The sequence below is a fragment of the Globicephala melas genome, chromosome 3 (assembly GCF_963455315.2).
Source record: "Globicephala melas chromosome 3, mGloMel1.2, whole genome shotgun sequence".
NCBI classification, from domain to species: Eukaryota; Metazoa; Chordata; class Mammalia; order Artiodactyla; family Delphinidae; genus Globicephala; species Globicephala melas.
This window is the reverse complement of record NC_083316.1, coordinates 132,701,853-132,720,958: the sequence shown is the minus strand read 5'-3', so window position 1 is coordinate 132,720,958 and position 19,106 is coordinate 132,701,853. Positions and strand designations below refer to the sequence as shown.

The following is a 19,106-nucleotide window of genomic DNA, read 5'->3' as shown; positions in this document are numbered from 1 at the left end:
CTGAAGACAGTGTCTGGCACTTAGGAAGCGCTCTATCAGTCTTAGTTATTATTTTCTTTTTCTAGCAAACAGTAAACCCTCAGTAAGTGACAGTCATTATTATTATTTTCAAGTCTCATCTCCCTCCGTTCCCTCCAAAGCCCTAAATCCTAACCATCCCAAATTCCAGTTTTTCCCCAGTACAGCCCATGGACTTTCCCGCCCTAGTCTGTTTGTCTCGCGTTTTCTGCCTGGTGCTCCATTTCGCCTCCTCCTGAACTCAGACGTCTTCTCCTCTGGGAATCCTCTCTTCACCACCCCATCCCTCCCAGTCAGAAGGAAAGGATCCCTGATTTGTGTCCTGCTAAGAAAACAATTCCATATAGCACTTAGTTCTCTGTGCCAGGTTAACTCTTTCAGAACCTGCGTCCAAGCGTGGCGGCCTCTAGAGGACGGTGCTGGGTGAGTAGCCTCTGAGTGTCACCCAAGGCGTCTAGCCCAGTGCGGGACAGAGGAAATGGGCCGCTGTCCCCAGAGGGGTCCAGCTTAATTCCTACAAACCCAAGCCCCCGACCCTCCTCAGGCCACGCCCACAGTGAATCCCTACCCTTCCTCCGGCTCGGACTTGCCCTCCCCTGATCGCCAGCACCTGAGCACCGCCGAACACCGCCCCCCGCCCCCACCTCGCCTGGCTCCCAGGGGTCGCGCTGGTTCCGCCCCGGTTCCGCCCCTGGCTCCTCCCGCCCCTCCTCCGCGGAGCCGGGGGCGGAGCGTCCCGGCCAATGGCTGGGAGCAGGGCTGGGAGCTGCGGGGCGACTGTGGGTTCCAGAAGCGCCGCGGCCTGGTTAGGGTGCTGGCATGGCCGCGTGCTGGTGAACGCAGAGTGCGCGAGGGGCCAGCTGCCACCATGCCCCGGGGCGTGGGCGCTGCCCAGCTCTGCCTGCTGGCGCTCGCCCTGCCGGGGTGGACCAGAAGTAAGTAGCGGGGCGGGGGACGGGGGGCTTTGGAGGTGGGTGGGTTGGGGGAGCTGGGCAGCTGGGAGTCGCCCCCCGCAACTCCTCGGGGCAGCGCCCCCGCCGGCCCCCAGGCCGGGAGCCCCGGCTTTGTTCCCACGTTGTGCGCCAGGGGAGGTGGTGGAGATGCGGGAGACCCGGAGCAGGCAGAAAACAGTCGGTCCCTCCCTGGCTTGCCTCCCTCTCTCTCCTTTTCCTCGGTTTTTCTGCTTTTGGCTTTTCTTTCCGCTGCTTTCCTAGTCTCTCCTCTTTTCTCCAGTCTTTGTGTGTGTGCCTATAAATATATTTTGGTAAAATTGGAGCCGTACCATAGGTACTGTTTTGTGTCTTGCATAAGCCACTTCACATTATGAGCATTTGCCACATCGTTACATTCTCCAAAAACATGGTTTTAATGACTATAAATTCCTTCAAGAAATCGCAGAAGTATAATTTTCAAAAAGTTAAAAACATGACTCTTATACAAATATAGGATGAAAGGTTGGCAAAGATTGATTTGATTCATTAATGAGGCAGTGAATAGAATGGTAAAGCTAGTTCAAAGCATTAGAGGAACAGGAGTGATACAAGCATTGGAGAAAGAATGTTGAAATCCTGTGCTGGGACAGATACACAAGTGGTCAGTGCTCCATGGGGCCAAACAACCATAATTCTTAGTTATCTTTCTACTATACTGAAGTCATTTGCATCTCTACCAGACTGAAAGCTACAGTTAACAGATAATTTCACAGAGTATAGCCTTTAATTAATAGGAAACAAAAAAGTCAAACAAAGGTACATTCCTCTAGATAATTCACTAATATGTGGGAAGGCCCATTAAACAATGCTCCAAATGTGACATTGAAAGGACATCCTGCTTGCTCTTTTTGCCTTATTTCCAAGGTTTGAATAGTTTTTCTTAAGATGTACTGTGTTCCTGTTATTGAGCCTAGCTTTCAATAATTTTTGCAATCATAAAGATCATTTCATTCCTTTGAATGTTCCATTGAATAGCATAATTCCTTTTTGTTGCAGAGAATCTAGATTGATCAGAGCCACTAGATCAGAAACTATGCCTGATTCCCCAGTGAATATCAAGCACCTAGCATAGTATTCGGCATACAGTTAAGCGCTCAGAAAATATGTAATGAGTAAATGAATGAATTGCTTCTCATTTTTACTAATATGATGAAACTAATTCTACTCTAATGAGGTTATTTTTTAGGTTCTATTTTGATTGAGAACACATCATATCAGTAATCTCAAAGGAAAGTTAATCACTCATAATTGGGCCAGTCTAACAGAACAACTATGGCCATCTTCTGTGTCACTCATTGTATGCTATGTGATTGATGTGGTTGGTTTAGAAAGAATAAATTTTGGAGTCCTCACTTCAACCCCAGGAGCCCTGTGGATTTGGCCTATTCTTACGGAGACTAATTTGCCTAGGTCTTGAGCAATTACCACTTTATTAAGATTGCCTGCGACCAATGTTTGAGGTCTGCCCTGCCTGGAACAAGTCTCCTCAAACAGATTTCAATTCACCTTTCTTGAAAAATAGGAATCCTCCTACCTAGCTCCCAGGGTTGTCTTGAGTACAGAGAACTGGGTGGTGAGAATCATTTGGAAAGTAGAAAGTGATATGAAAAAGCAAACTTGCCCTTAGGAAGCTCAGGTTAACGTGATGATGCTTTGCGGATTGGGAAGCACTTTCACAGTAACTCTCCCCAGTAATGCTGTGAGATGGGCAGGTGGGTATCATTGTCTTCATTTTACAGATGAGAAAACTGAAACTCAATGGAAATAATACCCAGGGGCTTGCCCTTCAGATATACCCAGAATCCAAACACTTCATTCCTCTTTACTGATGTCATTCTAGTCTGAGCCACCAGCAACTCTCACTAGGGCTCCTGCAAGTCTCCAGCCTTGCCTTCCTGCTTCTACTTGCACTCCTGCCTCCCTCCCCCACCTCCACCCTCTCCATCTCCACCCAGCGGCAGAAAGATCTTTTAAAAACCAAATACAGATCATATTGCTCTGTGTCTAAACCCTCCAGTGCCTTCCAAGTCTATTTATAATAAAATCCAGACACTTTCCATGCCCTCTGTGATATCAGACCCATGGCTGTCTTGCTGACCATATCTACCAATTTCCCCTCTCGTTTGCTACGTTCTAGCTACCCCTAACTTCTGCTTGTTCCTTAAACAGGCCAAGGCCATTTCTGCTCTTGCTGACCTGTCTCCCTGGGACACCCGTCCCCTAGATCTTTGCAACTTTCTGGTCCCTCAGGTCTCAATTAAATGCCATCCTTGCTGATCATCCTCTCTAAAATAGGTACCTCCTCTTCAGGGTCTCTTTATTTCATGACCCTCTGGTACCATTGGAGAATATTTGTGTTGTCTGCTTCCCATCTCTAGAAGATAAACTTTGTGAAGTATACACAGACCAACCACTATATTATCAGCACCTAGCAGAGTGCCTGACCCATAGTGAGTGCCAAGAGCCTGGAATCCATCAGGTCTCCTGACAACCCAATATGGGTCTTTCCGGTTGGCAGTGCATGCCTGGCTTAGCTAGGGTGCAGAGGTCTGGGATTCCAATGGTGTGCTTCCTGTGTTGGCAGGAGGAAGTGGGGAAGGCAGCCCCCAGCCACAGCATGAACTAATAATACCTCAGTGGAAGACTGCAGAAAGCCCCTTGAGGGAAAAGGTAAGACAAAGAATCTCATTTTCACAGGCAGAAGCTGACAACTCCGTTTTGTGAGGCTTGAGGTCACCTACTCAACTTTCCTGGAAGCCCAGTTATCACCACTAGTTCCGTTTCTGGCCCACTCTTTCTGCTCTGTGTTCCAGTTTTGGAAATCCCAGATGGGGCTTTCCTTCGTTGTGTGACAACCTACTAGAAACACTTCTAAATGCAAGTAGTTGAGGAAATGAAAATCCACGTTAATGCTGACATAAGCTAAGTGCGAATATGTGTCACAAAAGTCACCGACTCTCAGCTGGGATTGATTACATTTTGTCATTAGTTTTTGCTCTGCATAATATGTGTTTCACTTCATTTATTTATTTATTTATTGGCCACACTGTGAGGCATGCGGGATCTTAGTTCCCTGACCAGGGATCGAACCCGTGCCCCCTGCATTGGGAGTGCGGAGTCTTCACCACTGGACCGCCAGGGAAGTCCCTGCTTCACTTTATTGATGAGATAATATACTTGGAGAGAAAAATGATAACCCAAACTATTTTTAAAATAAGACGCAGGGTAGAGACCTTGTACTGAGGAATCTGTCTTCAAATCCAATAATCTTAAAATTCAGTAGGCTCCTTGGGCCATGACACCAGCAGAATGCACAGGCTTTATAAAGGGGATTGGGAATAAGACAGAAAACATTATCCTGTTCTTGCAGGAAGGATCTGTGCATCTAGGATAGTCTTTGGTTCTGGTTCTTATAGCTCCAGTGAGACAAGAAAGAACTGGAAAGGAAGATGTGATTGCTGCATGTCAGTAACCAGCTACTGGACCTTTCACTTTCTGAACTCAGTTTCCTCATTTATAAAATAGGGCTTAGATGGGATAAGAAGGAAGAGGGCTGGAGAGGAGGGGTAGTTAACAAGAGCCCTTTGGGTTCAAATGGTCAGTGATTTATTGGGCGACATATAAGAGCCAGATTACGGTAGCAGAGAGAGGAGAGAGCTGTGTCAGGAAAGATTTCAGACTTGTGGTCCTTGAGTCTGGAAAGGTAAATGGAGAGTAGAAATGCCCAGAATACATGAAGTTATGCCTAGAGTAATACAGACATGTCCAAAAATGCTCCAGTTTGGATTTAATAAGGGAATTTACAGCAAAAATACTAGGACAAATGAAAGCAAATAATGTTTTATCCTAAAGACAATAAATGTATGGCGTTCATTTCATCAAAAAGTAGGAGAGACTGAAAATAGCTTCAGGAAAAGTCTAGACAAATTAATGGATGGCCGTCCTAGAGAAGGTTATTTTTAAAAATTAAGATCTTGGATATTCCAACCTATCCATTATTGTCCGAGGAATGGATCTGATACTTTTATAGACGCCTCTCTGTTCCCTCCAGATGTGGGATGCTGGGCATCCTCAGGAAGGGCCTGAGAAACAAAGTGGAGCTCAGATCCTGTCTTTGTTCCCAGCCATTGTCTGCCCAGAATCTGGGTCATTGTATTTTGTAGGAATAGTTAGCACCGTGCCTGGCACCATAAATATTTGTTGAAGAACAAATGAATGAATGTCAAGAGAGGGAGAGGTAGGTCTCACTCAGGCATCTTATTCTCATTTTGTAATTACCTCATTCATCAAACGTTAGTTGAACACTATATGCTAAATATTGTACTATGTCTTAAGGGGGGTACAGATATATAGGACAGATTTCCAATACCCTGTGGAGCTGAAGATCTGTTTAATCTAGCTCAAAAGAGAAAGGCATTTAACCCTGCCCTGGGGAAGTATAAGCAGTGGGTCAGCTCCTACACTTCCTAGGAGGGGTGATGTTGCCCCTTCCTAGCACAGAGTAGAGTTGCAAGACAAAAACTCAGTGAATCTGGACAGGGAAGCTACATAAATCCTTACAGTGCTATTTCATTGTTTTGCTTGAAATGTCCCCTGGAAACATCATATCTTAAATATCAGTGTCTGAGCATCTTCCAGACTAGAGAAATATTTTTGGATTACCCACTTAAAAATAAATGTTCATACTCATGTTGCAGCTTGTGTCTCTTTGGGGGAGAAGTGAAAGTGCTTTGATCTGTGTCAACTTTCATTTTTTTGTGTGGACTCTTGGCCACCTACCTCTTGGATAAGGGATTGATACAGCTCTGTTGCTGTGCGCTTTTCCTCAAATGCCCACTTGGGACTGTGTCTCTGATGCTTAATGTGATTGGGCAGGGCCCTTGCTCCAGACCCCCCAGAGTGAAGTGGCAAAGGACCAGCGACCAGAAATAGGTATTGGTGGAGCTGAATCAGAAATAGGCATCAGAAACAGAGAAGTGAATTTCTTAGTGAAAGTTATTGGGTAAACATCCCCCTAGCTTCCTCTCCCCATGTTTTTGAAATGTCCCTTGTTAAGAGAAGTGAGTAGGATAAATTAGCAAAAAATAGCAAAGGACAGAGTTGCATAAGCATTCTAGATCACAATGTTCGGATCTCATCAGAGCCCTCAGTGGCACAAAAGTTTCAGGGATGCCCAGGACCCTAATGGGAAGTGGAGTTTGAAGTTGATAAGGAGAGAAACGTGCTTGGAAGAGGCAGGCGCCAACCAGAGGTGGCAAAGCAGGTGACCCACTTTCTCATACATGCCAGAACTAAGCTTTGAGGTCAACCTTAAAAGGGGTAGAAGCTTGGGCTTCCCTGCTGGGCAGTAGTTAAGAATCCGCCTTCCAGTGCGGCAGACACAGGTTCGAGCCCTGGTCCAGGAAGGTTCCACATGCTGTGGAGCAACTAAGCCTGTGCGCCACAACTACCAAGCCTACGCTCCAGAGCCCGCGAGCCACAACTACTGAGCCCTCACGCCACAGCTACTGAAGCCCGCGTGCCTAGAGCTCCACAACAAGAGAAGCCATTGCAGTGAGAAGCTCGTGCACTGCAACGAAGAGTAGCCCCCACTCACTGCAACTAGAGAAAGCCCGTGTGCAGCAGTGAAGACCCAACGCAGTCCAAAAAAAAAAATATATATATATATATATATATAAAGCCATTTTAAAGACATGGAAAAATGCACAAAATAGAATTAACTCATGTTCTCACTGCTGAGAAGTAACTATGGTAACCTTTTGGTTTATTTCTCTCTACTTTAGTCCCTTTACAAAAGTGTGAATGAATAAAACATACAATGTTATGTTTTAAACCTTTGTGCTTAATCATTATCATATGTACTTTCTTGATAATTTAAAAATTATTGAAAGTCATCATTTTTAGTGACTGTGTAATGTTTTGTCATGTGAATGGATTATCAGTTATTTAACCATTCTCCTATTTTTGGACATTTAGGTTCTATTTCATTAGTCATTATTGTAAGTAATGAGCATCCTTGTGTATAAAGCATTGCCTGTGTTTCCATTTGTTCCCTTCAGGTAGAATCTTCTATTTCTGAGTTAGAGGGCCTAAACATTTTTAAACTCTTGGTCCATACCGACAGATTATTTTCCGGTGAGCCAGTATTGATTGAAATTCTCACTGGTAGGGTGTGAGAGTGCCCATTCTATAGTATACTCCACTGCATTGTGATTTATGGTTTAAAAAAAATCTTTGTTGCTTTGGTTTTTTAAAAGATATCTTAAAAAAATCTTTTTGGGTGAGGGAAAGTTACCAGTGATGCTGAACATGTTTTTTATGCTTATTGGCCATTTGTATGATACTTTAAATGGTCTATTCTGGGTGTGTAGCTACTTCGGCCCTCAGCAAATTTTCTCCTGTGTGTAAAATGTATCTTTCAGACCTTTAAAACCTTAGTAGGAGGTTCTTCTAGTTGTCTCCTCTGAGATGATTGAGGGGTATCCAAACTGAGAGCCAATATAAAATAAAATACGAGACCATGATGAAGAGGCTTTCCCTGGTACTTTAGATAACAGCCAACATGTAACGGGCTTCCTGTATGCCAAGCACTGTAATAAATTCTTTACATTTACCATGTCACTTAGTCTTTACAAGATCCCCATAAAGTTGACTCTTACTCCTCTGTTTTATAAATGAGGAAACTGAGTTGTAGGGAGGTTCGGTAATGTGCCCAATTCACAACTATAGTGTCGGAGCCAGCACTTGAAGCCAGATCTAACTCCACTCAGAATTTGTCTTCCAAGATCGTGTTCTTCAGGGTTTGCCTTTACCAGGCCTGCATGCAGGCGCTTAAAACCACATTTCGGCTTGGAGTTTCTCTCCTTTGTCTTTGAGGAGAATGCAGATGGGGGAGGGGAATTGGGTCCTTCTGGGAGTGAAGATATTTCACGTTTGGGCTGGAAATGAGATTGAGCCTTTTTTGTCGATCCACTTCCTGTGGATCCAGGTCAGAGCCCTGTGCTAGATCGTGCGCCCCTTCCTGGTAGCCTCGTCCCCTGCTTTTAGGAACTGACATTCTTTTGTTGTTGCTTTTAGCATCCACTCAAAGCTGAGCTCAGGGTGATGGCTGAGGGGCGAGAACTGATCCTGGACCTGGAGAAGAATGAGTAAGTGGACTTCTCCTTTGTCTGAAATGAAACAACCCACTTGCATGTCAGTGCCGGACGCAGGTGCCGCTGTTTTGGAAGGAAACAGTTAGCGAAGTGACCCAAGCTCTCAAGCTAGGGTTCCTTTGTGGGGAGCATCTTACAGAGCCAGCATTTCCACAGTCTCTTGACTTGCTGTGAAATTAGTGGACTGTTTAACGTCTTCCTTGAATTTCCTCAGGCTGTATTTCTGGGGCCTCTTAGAATTCACTGCACGTGAGTGTGTGTGAGTGTGTGTATGTGGGAGACATGAAGGGAGGGATGGGCTGGAGGACTTTGGCAGCTGTCTTACTAGCTCCAGCACAGCGCACAGCAGGAAGTGAAGGAGATTAGAGGAAAACAGCAGAAAGGAGAGAGGCAAGGTGGAGTGTTCTGGGATTTGATGCTCACACCCTGGCTGCTCTGTCCATTCTGGGTCAGCTGCATCTGAGCTCCTGCCAATAAGGGCATATGATCAGCAGTATCCTGGCTTCATCGGGCTGGTTCCTCCATCTTCCTAACCTCACTCCTCTTGGGTGGCTGCCTGGCTCAGAAATATTTCCACATGGATTTGCCATCAAGTGCAGCTGTATCTTGATTCATGTTATCGAGCAGGTGAATAGACATAAGGCACGGCTGTGTCTTTTGCCCATTCTTTGGCCATTCCCAATCTGCTTTGGCCACTGGAGAGCTCTCCTTACTTGGCCGGGGTCCTCTGAGGGCTTCTGATATTTCCCCACCAACAGTCCCACTTACATTCTGCCGCACAGACCTTGCAGATAAGGCTGCGTGGCTCTCAGAACTGCCTGTCTCCTCTTGGCAGCCTCCGGAGTCCCTTGGAAGCAGATGAGTAATCACACGCATCCCTGCCAAGAAGGCGATGGATAGGGACCTTCCCATATCCAGGAGGATGGGAATGACTGCTAAGCTTGGGTGGAAGGCAAGAATATAAATTATTCCAAATTTGGGCTTTTTGGACACTCTCAGAGGAGGATGAGTGGTGTCGGAAGTGCAGTAAAAGTATGACTTAAGCAGCCTGTGCAGTAACGGGCTTCATCCGAGTCTTTCCTCTGCCTCCAGAATGTGGTGGCCTTCGGGAAGCCAGAAAGATGGGCATCTCAATCATTTTTGCTACTTTCCTCCTACGTTACTCCTGGAGTAAAACCAGCCCAAGAATGTGTTCCTTTTGTCCCATTTCCCTGGAATAGACCCAGCTGGCTGTGTCTGCAGAGGGTGCAGGCCCAGAAATCTGCCTGGGATTTCTCCTTGCATTGTCTTCCTTTGGTCTTGCAGGAAAGGCCCCCAGAGGGTCTGTTTTTAGTCTCTCTCAGGGGCCTTCTTCAGTTTCTCATGGCCCTAACCCTCTAGCTCTAGTCTGTTGTTCCCTATTGCCACCTCCGTCTAATCTGTCCTATTCTGCCACCAGCTGGGGCATTTGACCCCTCAGCTTCCTCTGGGCTGCCTACGTGATGGGGTTAGTGTCATGGGCAAATCCTTTGGAGTTGGACTGGCCAAGCAGGGATCCCAGGACTCATCCTTCCTTCGTATTTTGGACTCTTTGCAAGAGGTCATAGGAAGTTAGAGCGTGAAGATGCCATAGAAAACACTGAGTGCAGCAGTCTTATGCATGGAAGCAGAAACTTCAACTCAGGGAAGGATAGGCACTTGTCTAAGGCCACACAGCAAGTAAATGAGAGAGGTGAAATGAGGATCATTTGTGTTCTTGGATCTGGAGTCACAGAAACCCAGTTTCAACTCACTAGCCGAGTAACCTGGGGCATATTGCTGCGTCTTTTAGAATCTCAGTGTCCCCACTTATAAAATGAGACTAGTAACACCAGCCTCATATGGGTGGTTGTGAGGGCTGAGTACAGTGATGTACACAGAGTGCTTACAGAGAACACAGTAAGTAGTTGACTACTATTGTGATGTTTTACGGTCCCACACTGAGGTTCCAGGGGAGAGCCCGGAGATGGGGTTCTGTTGTCTGTTGCCTGGAGCTCTTTTGTTTCCCAAGGATCAGCAGTGGCCTGGATGTGATTCCTGGCGTCCTTGAATTGGCAGCAGGCAGGAGACTTGACAAAAGTGGAAGCAGCAGAGCCAAGCAATATGACCTCACCAGGTATCCCTGGGGATGGCTTCCTGCTATTTTCGTCTAAATTGGGCTTTTTGTTTTTGAACATGTGTTAGCAAGCGGAGCTCCAACTGCACATGACTTCCTAGTGTGTTTACTTCCCAAAAGCCCTCTCATTCATGGTGCGTGCAAGTCTGGATTCAAAACAGCTTGGGGGGTGGTGGTGCTGCTTTTCTGATTTTTCACATTTTATCAAAATTATAAAGTTTTTATAATCCCATGATATTTGAGGGGGAAACTAGGCCCTGTGCTAAGTGATCCTCAGGCTTTGGTTCTCAGCTTCCTCAGTTGGTTCATTTATCTTTTCCCTCTTGGATGCATCTGTAGCATTCCAGGCACCAGTGCAGGTACTGCAGATATAGTTGTGAATAAAACAGTTCTGCCTTCCTGGATCTTATATTTCGGTGGAGGGGAACAATAAATACACAAGTGAATGTGTAGTATGTCCAGTGACAACTGCTGTGGCAGAAACAAAAGGAACATAAGGGCTCTGGAGAGCAGGGGTTCAGGAGGGAGGTGCTGGGAACGGTGGCCAGAGCAGGCCTTGGTGGTGAATTGATATTTGAGTCCAGACCTGAAGGAGGCGAGGAAGTGAGCCACGTGGACAGCGGGGAGATGACAGTTCCAAGGAGCAAGAACAGCCGGGTTCAAAGGCCCTAATAGGTTATGGGGGTTTCCATTCCCTCCCCTTGCCCCCACGTACGTCTCCTCATATATTGGATTCTCAGGCCTCCTAGGAGCTGTGGACAAGGGCTTCTGGGACTCTGAGGGGAGGGAGAGGACATTTCTAATTTCTTTTTCATCATCCTGAAGTGTCTGGCCTTCTCTCGTCTAATCAAAGCCCATGTGTTAATGCATGGCCCAAAATAGCAGTGAGCAGGCCTCTAATGGAATTCACACATGGAGAGATAGCCAAGCATAGTGAGGATGGAGGAACATGGGGGTTAGGCCAGGAGAGAGGGGCACAGCAAATGGGCCTTCAGCTCAGGCAGCAGACACCCCAAGGTGCCTTAGTTCCATAGCACAGCAGCTGGCACCCTTTTTCTGCTGTGAAGCAACTCAGGATAAACGGATGAAATTCCCATGGGGGACACACACACTTTTCTCTGTTGAGTGCAGGTGGAATAGAGTGACATCGTAGGGCTAACCTCAATGCGGCTTTCATGTTGGAGGGTCCTGGTTCAGATCCTGACTCGCCATTTACTAACCGTACGTCCTCTTCAAGCCTCAGTTTCCCTATCTGGGGTATAATAAGAGTCCCACACCATAGAGCCGCTGGGAGGATGAAATGAGATGGTGCCCGTCAGGGGGTCAGCATAGTGCCTGGTTTGTACTCCATACCCAGTAAATGGCAGCCACTAGTTTTTTCTAGCTTGTGCTTTTTTAAATTGCAAAAGCAGTACGTGCTCATTGTAAAACATGTAGCAATACCAGAATATAATGAGTGAAAGAATGAAAGTCTCCCACCCACAAGGAGAGTCCCCTGTGAACAGTTGGTGAGCCTGCCATGGACCTTTTCTCTGCGTGTGAGAGCACGCACGTAGATACTCATCGGCACAATCACACAGAAGCACACCAGGCTGCTGTTTTTGTGCTGAGGGAGGAGCAGAAATGAGATTATACTCTACATGTTGCTCCACACGTGTTTTTATAGACTCACCTGTATGTGATGAAGGTAGTACTCTGCTCTGATATGTTCCCTAGTCTTACATTTACTCACACCTATCCATCATTTGCCACTGTTGGTACATAGCTGTCGTTAGGAGAACCTGACTTGTGATTAGGGCTGTGTGGTACAGTGGAGAGAGTACTGAGCTCAGAGACAGACAATGTGGAATTGGTCAACAAGCCAGTTGGCCCTCCTGGGCCTCAACTTTCTCATCTGTTGAATGAGGGTTTTGTCCCAGTTGGGTTCTAAAAGCCTTTCCTGTGCTACCTATTGAAAGGTTACCACATAAGTGGAAAATGGAAAAGAGGTCCCTGCCTCAGGGCATTTATTCTCCAGTTCTGTAGACATTCCTGGAAATAGGGGACAGTGGGATAAAGGCAAATACCCCCAAAACCACAGACCTTGAAGTTGGGGATGAACTGATAGCTCAGGACCCACCGTTTAGGCAACATAAGCACGAGAAGGGAAATTACAGGGAAGAAATTATAGGCTGCTATTTCCACAACCCACAATTTTGAGGTATAAATCCATAATATTTTTTTCTCCACGTAATTTCCCCCAGGCTCTGAGGACTGCCTCATCAATCCAGAAACCCTATTGGACAACAGTTTGTTTGCTGAAATCAAATGGAATCTTCCTTAGCTGTGGGCATCTGGGGAGTTGGTCGCCTCCAGGGAGATGTAGGCCCTGGCTCTCTCCCTTCTCCACTTTCTCCCAAGAGGAGGGCACACTGAACTGTTGAACCTGCTTGCAGGATGCTCACTGGCTCAATTACTACATTACAAGATCACCTTCAAAAGCAAATGAGCAGCTCAGCCAGTGGGCGCTGTGCCCAGAGGATCTCTGGCCATCTATATACTTCTCTCTGCTAGTCTCTGAAGCACATTCTGCAACTCTCATCTCTTCAGTAGACTTCCTTCCTTGAGTCCAAATGATGCCAGATTTAGGTTTTGGCTTGGGAAAAGGAGAGATGTCCTTTGGTCTCACCCCATTCATTGTGCTCCAGCTCAGCGAAAGAGAAATCCTGTTTGTATAAGTCTAGCTAATAAGAATGGATATTTGTTTTCTTTTGTGTGCATATCTACCTCCAGACCTCATGGGGAATAGTAATGGTCAAGGCAGAATTTAGGCATTTGGAGGTTTACTGATGATTGTACCTACCACTACTTCCGACTTTCATCTCACTTCATATCTCTAACTTCTTACCAGTCCCTCAGAGATATCTTAGGGGTGGAGACTGCTTTTGTTGTCTTGGAAATCAAGCAACAAAATTAATTGTCCTGGAAAATTAACATTCACTGCTAATGGAGTGATCTAGCTCCTGGGCTTTTTCCCCTTCATCCCTATTTGAGTTGTATAATACTGGAGGACCCAAGAAGGGGAGAAATAGGCAGAAGAGGAGTGTTTTCAGCCGTAGACGGGGTAGGTTACCACCGCTTGCTGCCGCACCTCTCTTCCAAGGAGGCCTGGTGGAATTGTGTAGCTGATCTGGAGCAAAACTCTGCATATCACCCAGGCTGTGGAGTTCTCCCCGGCTTCCTCCTGGGTGAGGAATAGATTTTAACATCTTATCTAGGATAAAGGACAGCTCTCTTAGCCCCTCTCTTGTCAGAGCTTCATTTGTCGTTGGCAGAATTCAATTTCCTGGATCAAAGAGAAGCTTAAGAAAGGCTTAGACATATCCCAGCGCTCTTGGTGAACCATGCTTCACTGAAGTGCATTTAAATGAGTCACAGACACATGGATTACATTTCACTTAAAATACACATGGCTTAAGAAATTAGAGGATATCGTTCTTTAACCAAGTATTTGGCAGAGCTAAAGTATTCAGAATGTTTCCTCCAAACTCTGCACACAGCTGGGCTCCCCATTCCCCGCAGCCGATGTTGTATAACCCGAGGAGACCGGTGCCGAGGAAACGGTTGGATGGATGGGTGGGGACATGAGAATTTGAAGAGAGCTCCCTGTGAGTGTCTGAAATTTTCTTCAAACATTTTTTTGAAGTATCAGGAACTGGAATTAACCCTGCTGCGTTGACTCTGAGGCAGCGAATGCCTAGGTGGATTTAAATTCTAAGTGCTGGGCTAGGCACCTTGCCCCAGAGAGACCTCATGGTCCTGTTTGAAATGCAGTTTCCAATTGTAGCTTTGTAGGTGGAGATGGATTTCGGTTATAATTCCCATATTGTCCAGAACCCCTGGAGTTGCAGACCAAATGGATTGCCAGCCAATCTGATGTGATTTTGTACAAGCCAAACTCTTAACCGCACCCCTGCATAAGCAGGGTCTCCAGTATTTCTAAATCATTGGAAACATGATATTGCTTTCTTAGGGTAGACTGTGTAAACTCAGTCCCAGTAACTAGAAGTGGTGATCTGAAGGGATGCAGCTGTACAGTAGCCGGAAGAGAGTATGAAGTAGCATCCACAATTGAAATAACCTAGATGTGTTGCCTCTTAAGGCTGTGAGCACATAAGCCCGAAATGCCTAATCCATAGGGTAGAACATGCTTGGGCTTTGGTGCCAGAGAGACCCAGATTCAGTTCCAGGCACTGACACTTTCTGGTTAGGTGGCCTTCGGCAAGTCACTTGCCTTCTGAATGTTGTTTATTCATTTGTGTTCACGATAACGCTCACTCCTTAGTGAGCATTTACTGAGAGCCAGGCACTGTGCAGAGGCACTTCACATGCCATCTTATTTAATCCGCATGGCAACTCTTTTTAGAAGATATTAGTATTCATATTTTATAAATGGGGAGACTCAAGTGTGAGGAATTTGAGTAATTCACTCAATGTCAGGCAGATCCAGGAGTCACACTCAGGTCTGTCTGTTTCTTACTATACTCTATGTCCTGCATAGAAAATAGGAAATAACTTCATTGCGGGATGAGGCAGGCTGAAAAATGTTCCCCACCCTCCCAGAGACCCACATTCTAATTCCTGGAACCTGAGACTATGCTGTCTTACGTGGCAGAAAAGAATCTTTGTAAGTGTGACTATATTAAGGATTTTGAGAAGGGGAGATCATTCTGGATTTTCTGGGTGGGCTGTAAATTCAATCACAAGTATATCTGTAAGAGGAAGGCAGAGGGAGATTTGCTGACAGACAGAAGAGGAGAAGGCAGTGTGACCACAGAGATGGGAGTAATGTAGCCACAAGCCGAGGAATACAGGCAGCCGCTGGAAGCTGGGAGAGGCCAGGAATGGAATCTCTTAGACTGAGTGCAGCCTTGCTAACACCTTAACTTCACTCTCTTGACCTCCAGAACCATGAAAGAATAGCTTTCTGTTGTTTTGAGCCACCTAGTTTGTGGTAATTTGTTACACATCAGGCACAGGAAACAAATACACCAGGTTTGTGAGCCTTAGCAATAATGTATTTAAAAATATATATTTATTTATTTACTTCTTTGGTTGGGCCGGGTCTTAGTGGCAGCAGGTGGGCCCCTTAGTTTTGGCTCACCAGCTCCTTAGTTGAGGCACAGGGGCTTCTTAGATGTGGCATGTGAACTCTTAGTTGTGGCATGCATGTGGGATCTAGTTCCCTGACCAGGGATCGAACCTAGGCTCCCTGCATTGGGAGCGTGGAGTCTTAACCACTGCACCACCAGGGAAGTCCCAGCGATAATGTATTACGCTGTGCGTAGTATCACTCGTGGCACGTAAATAAGCTGGTTTTCAGTACATGCTAAGTTTCATTAATGCAGAGTCAAGAACGGATGTTTTCTAAAGTGTCTTGGTGACGCAAAGCATTGCATGTGGCCCCTGTGACTGTCTTCAAGTAAGAGTAGCAAGAGAAAAACATATTGAGACATAGCATGTGTGGTTACCGTTCATCAGCGTTTCCTAAGTTCCAGCTCGTGTTGTCTGATGCACAGTCTGCCTTCAGGCGGCTTCTGGCTGAGGAATGATGGTCAGATAGGAAGAATGATATCGTCAACCGTAGTAATAGCTACAACATAGGAGATGCCTATGTAGCAGGCTCTGTTGTGCAATCTCTAATTGAATCATCCCAGCAACCCTGTGAGGTGTAGGTACCTGTGTTAGTCCTGTTTGGCAGATGGGGACCCTGAGGCATGGAGCCGTGTGACTTGTTCAAGGACATCTGGGTGGGAAGGGCACTCCAAGCCCGGGGTCTTAGCTGTGGCCTCATACTGCCTCTTGGATGCCCTGTCCTTACTTGGTATGCTCTTCTTCGATGAACACTGGTGTTACTTCTCTGTTACTCTGCCCTACTTCTTCCCTTTCCTCCTGCCTTCCCTAGGCCTAGGTTAGAATTTGGATTTCAGTGGACTGTAGTGCTGCAATCCAGGCACATAGGAGTCAGGCTGGCTCCTTGCACCTCCTGGAGGTGTAAGCTTTGGCAAGTTGCTTACCTATGCAAGTCTCAGTTTCCTCATCCACATCATGGGGCTCGTAATAGTGGCCACCTCATCAGGTGTCATGTGATATTCAGTAACACAGTTCTCTTAAAGGACACTGTGCCTGGTGCACTGTGAGAGCCCAATAAATAGTTGCTATTATTTGTATTTTGCAGGATGGGAAAAACATTTAAGAATGAAGTAAGAGGGAATTCCCCTGAGCTGGTTTCCAAATGTAATTAGGAAGATGACCTTAAAACCCATTGCCCCTGGGAGGAAACTCAATTCTGCTCCCCTGCCGTGCCCAGTTTGACCTAACTGTATCTCGAGAATACAGCTGTGCAGTGTTCTCCAGGCGGCCAAACTGTACCTCTTGTCTCTGCCTGCAGAATCAGTGCCTGGGCACTCCCTTGGCAAGGTTCTGAGCTGTCTGATAAGGAGGTTGGGATTTGTTCACCAGTTCCGGCTCTATCTCCTTTCAGGGACCCGCCGCCAGGGCTGCCTGTGTAGCCAGGAAGGATGTCCATGGTTTTCTTTTGTCTCAAGCTTATTTCTCCTGGCGGCCCTTCAGCAGGAGCACAGGGTAAAATGAATGGGAGGAAGCTGTCAGCTGCCCTGTTGGCCTTAGATGGACCCTTGTCAGAGCGAAGGGAAGCTGTGTACTTGGAGGAAGTCGAGAGTTGATTCTTGAGTTTGAGGAACCCTTGACCATCAGGCTGTTTACCTTAAGATAACAACGATAGCTGGCATCCAGTGAGTGAACATTTACCCTGAACATACTGTTTCATATGGATTTTTATTTTAACCCTGTATAAATTTCCATGTAAGTTTATCCAAATGGGGTTATACTATATCCTAAGTTTTATTACCTATTTTTTTTTTTCATTTGGAAATATAACATGGGCAATCATCAATTATTTTTAAAAATTTACAGAAGAACTTCTGGAGTGTTTGAAACTTTGATAATAAAATTCTAGCAAAAAATTACATAAGTAATAGAGTTTTAAAATAAATGAGATCATACTTTATGTACCATTCTATAATTTGCTTTTTTATTTTATCTCTTCAATATCTTTCCACATTAGCATAATTATAGACCTATTTCATTCTTCTTAATGATGACATAGGATTCCACTGAATGGATGAACCGGAATTTAAAAATTTGCCTATTAATAGACAGTTTTCTAATTTCTTGCTATTACAAATAATGCTGCAGTAATAGGTTTATACATAATCTTTGAGTACATTTGCAAGTATTTCTGTAGGATTAATACCTAGCAATAGAGTTGCAAGGTCATATAGCATATATGTCTAAAATGTTTTAAATTTTGACAAATTGTACCTCCCATTCCACAGATTCCTTCCCAAAGGCTGTACCATTTTACGTTCATACAGCACAGTATGGGAGTATATTTTGGATACATTTCCATGTAAATTTTTGAGATCATACGGCTATATGATGGTACATTGTATGCATATGCCATAATTAACTTTTAGAACTTCGTATAATGGAAAATTATCAAATGCACATAGAAGTAGAGAGAATGATATAATGAATCCCTTATACCCATCACTCAGATTCAGTAATAATCAAGATGCCATGATCAATTTAATCACCCCATATTGATGGGCATTCAAACTATTTTTTTTCTTTTCTTTTTTTTTTTCATTTTTACAAATAGTGCTGGAGTGGACACCTTCATGTTCTTTGAGAGGTACTTCTAGAGAATCACCTCCTAGATGTGAATCACTGGGTCACAGGGAATTTACACAGAACAGGTAGATAAAGGCACTTTGCCTTTGGCTTCTCTGTAAGTTAAATCCACCACCTGTGTTGAGAGAATTTGTTTCACACACTCTCACCAATGGGTTGGTTATTGAGCTTGGGCAGAATCTTTAAACCCAACTCTCCTGCTTTTTTTTTTTAACAGCTTTATTGAGATGTAACTTACATACCATACAGCTGATCCATTTATATAAATATGCCATTCAATGTTTTTTAGTATATTTACAGAGTTGTGCAACCATCATCATATTCTAATTTTTGAACATTTTCATCACCCCAAAAAGAAGCCATTAGCAGTGTTATGGATTGAATATGTCCCCCCCCCCCAAAATTCATATGTCAAAGTCCTAACCCCTTGTATTGATACCTCAGAGTGTCCTTATTTGGAGATAGTCATTGTGGATGTAGTTAGTTGGGATGAGGTCATCCTGGAGTAGGATTGCACCTAATCCAATATGACTGGTGTCCTTATAAATAGGGGAAATTTGGACACAGACATGCACAGAGGGAGAATGCCATATGAAGATTAGAGTTATGTGGCCACAAGCCAAGGAAATGCCAGAAGCTAGGAGAGAGGCCTGGAACAGATCCTTCCCTAGTACCTTCAAAGGGAGCATGGCCCTGCCAACACCTTAATCTTAGGCTTAACTTTTAGAACTGTGAGACAATAAATTCCTGTTTTTTAAACCTCTCAGTTTGTGGCACTTTGTTAAGGCAGCCTTAGCAAACTAATATGACTGGTTACCCACAACGTTCCCCCAACGCCATCAGCTCTAGGCAACCATTAATCTGCTATCTGTCACTATAGATTTGCTTATTCTGGGTATTTCATATAAATGGGATTATACAATATTGGTTTTTTGTGACTGGTTTCTTTCACTGTGTAATGTTTTTGAGATTTATCCAAGTTGTATAGCATGCATCTGTACCTCATTACTTTTTATTGCTTTATAATATTCCACTGTATAGATGTACCACATT

General features: G+C 45.0%; 1 protein-coding gene across 3 annotated transcripts in view; it reads left to right on the top strand.

Moving 5' to 3' along the window:
- Positions 1 to 741: 741 nt before the first annotated feature.
- ADAM19 (ADAM metallopeptidase domain 19) overlaps positions 742 to 19,106 on the top strand; it is an 88,929-nt gene continuing 70,564 nt past the window's right edge. For all 3 annotated transcript variants that reach the window (XM_060296547.1, XM_030834245.2, XM_030834244.2), the window contains exons 1-3: positions 742 to 953; positions 3,595 to 3,680; positions 8,088 to 8,158. In XM_060296547.1, the coding sequence (XP_060152530.1) occupies positions 887 to 953; positions 3,595 to 3,680; positions 8,088 to 8,158 (224 nt within the window). In that variant the 5' untranslated portion in view covers positions 742 to 886. The remainder of the gene's footprint in view (positions 954 to 3,594; positions 3,681 to 8,087; positions 8,159 to 19,106) is intronic.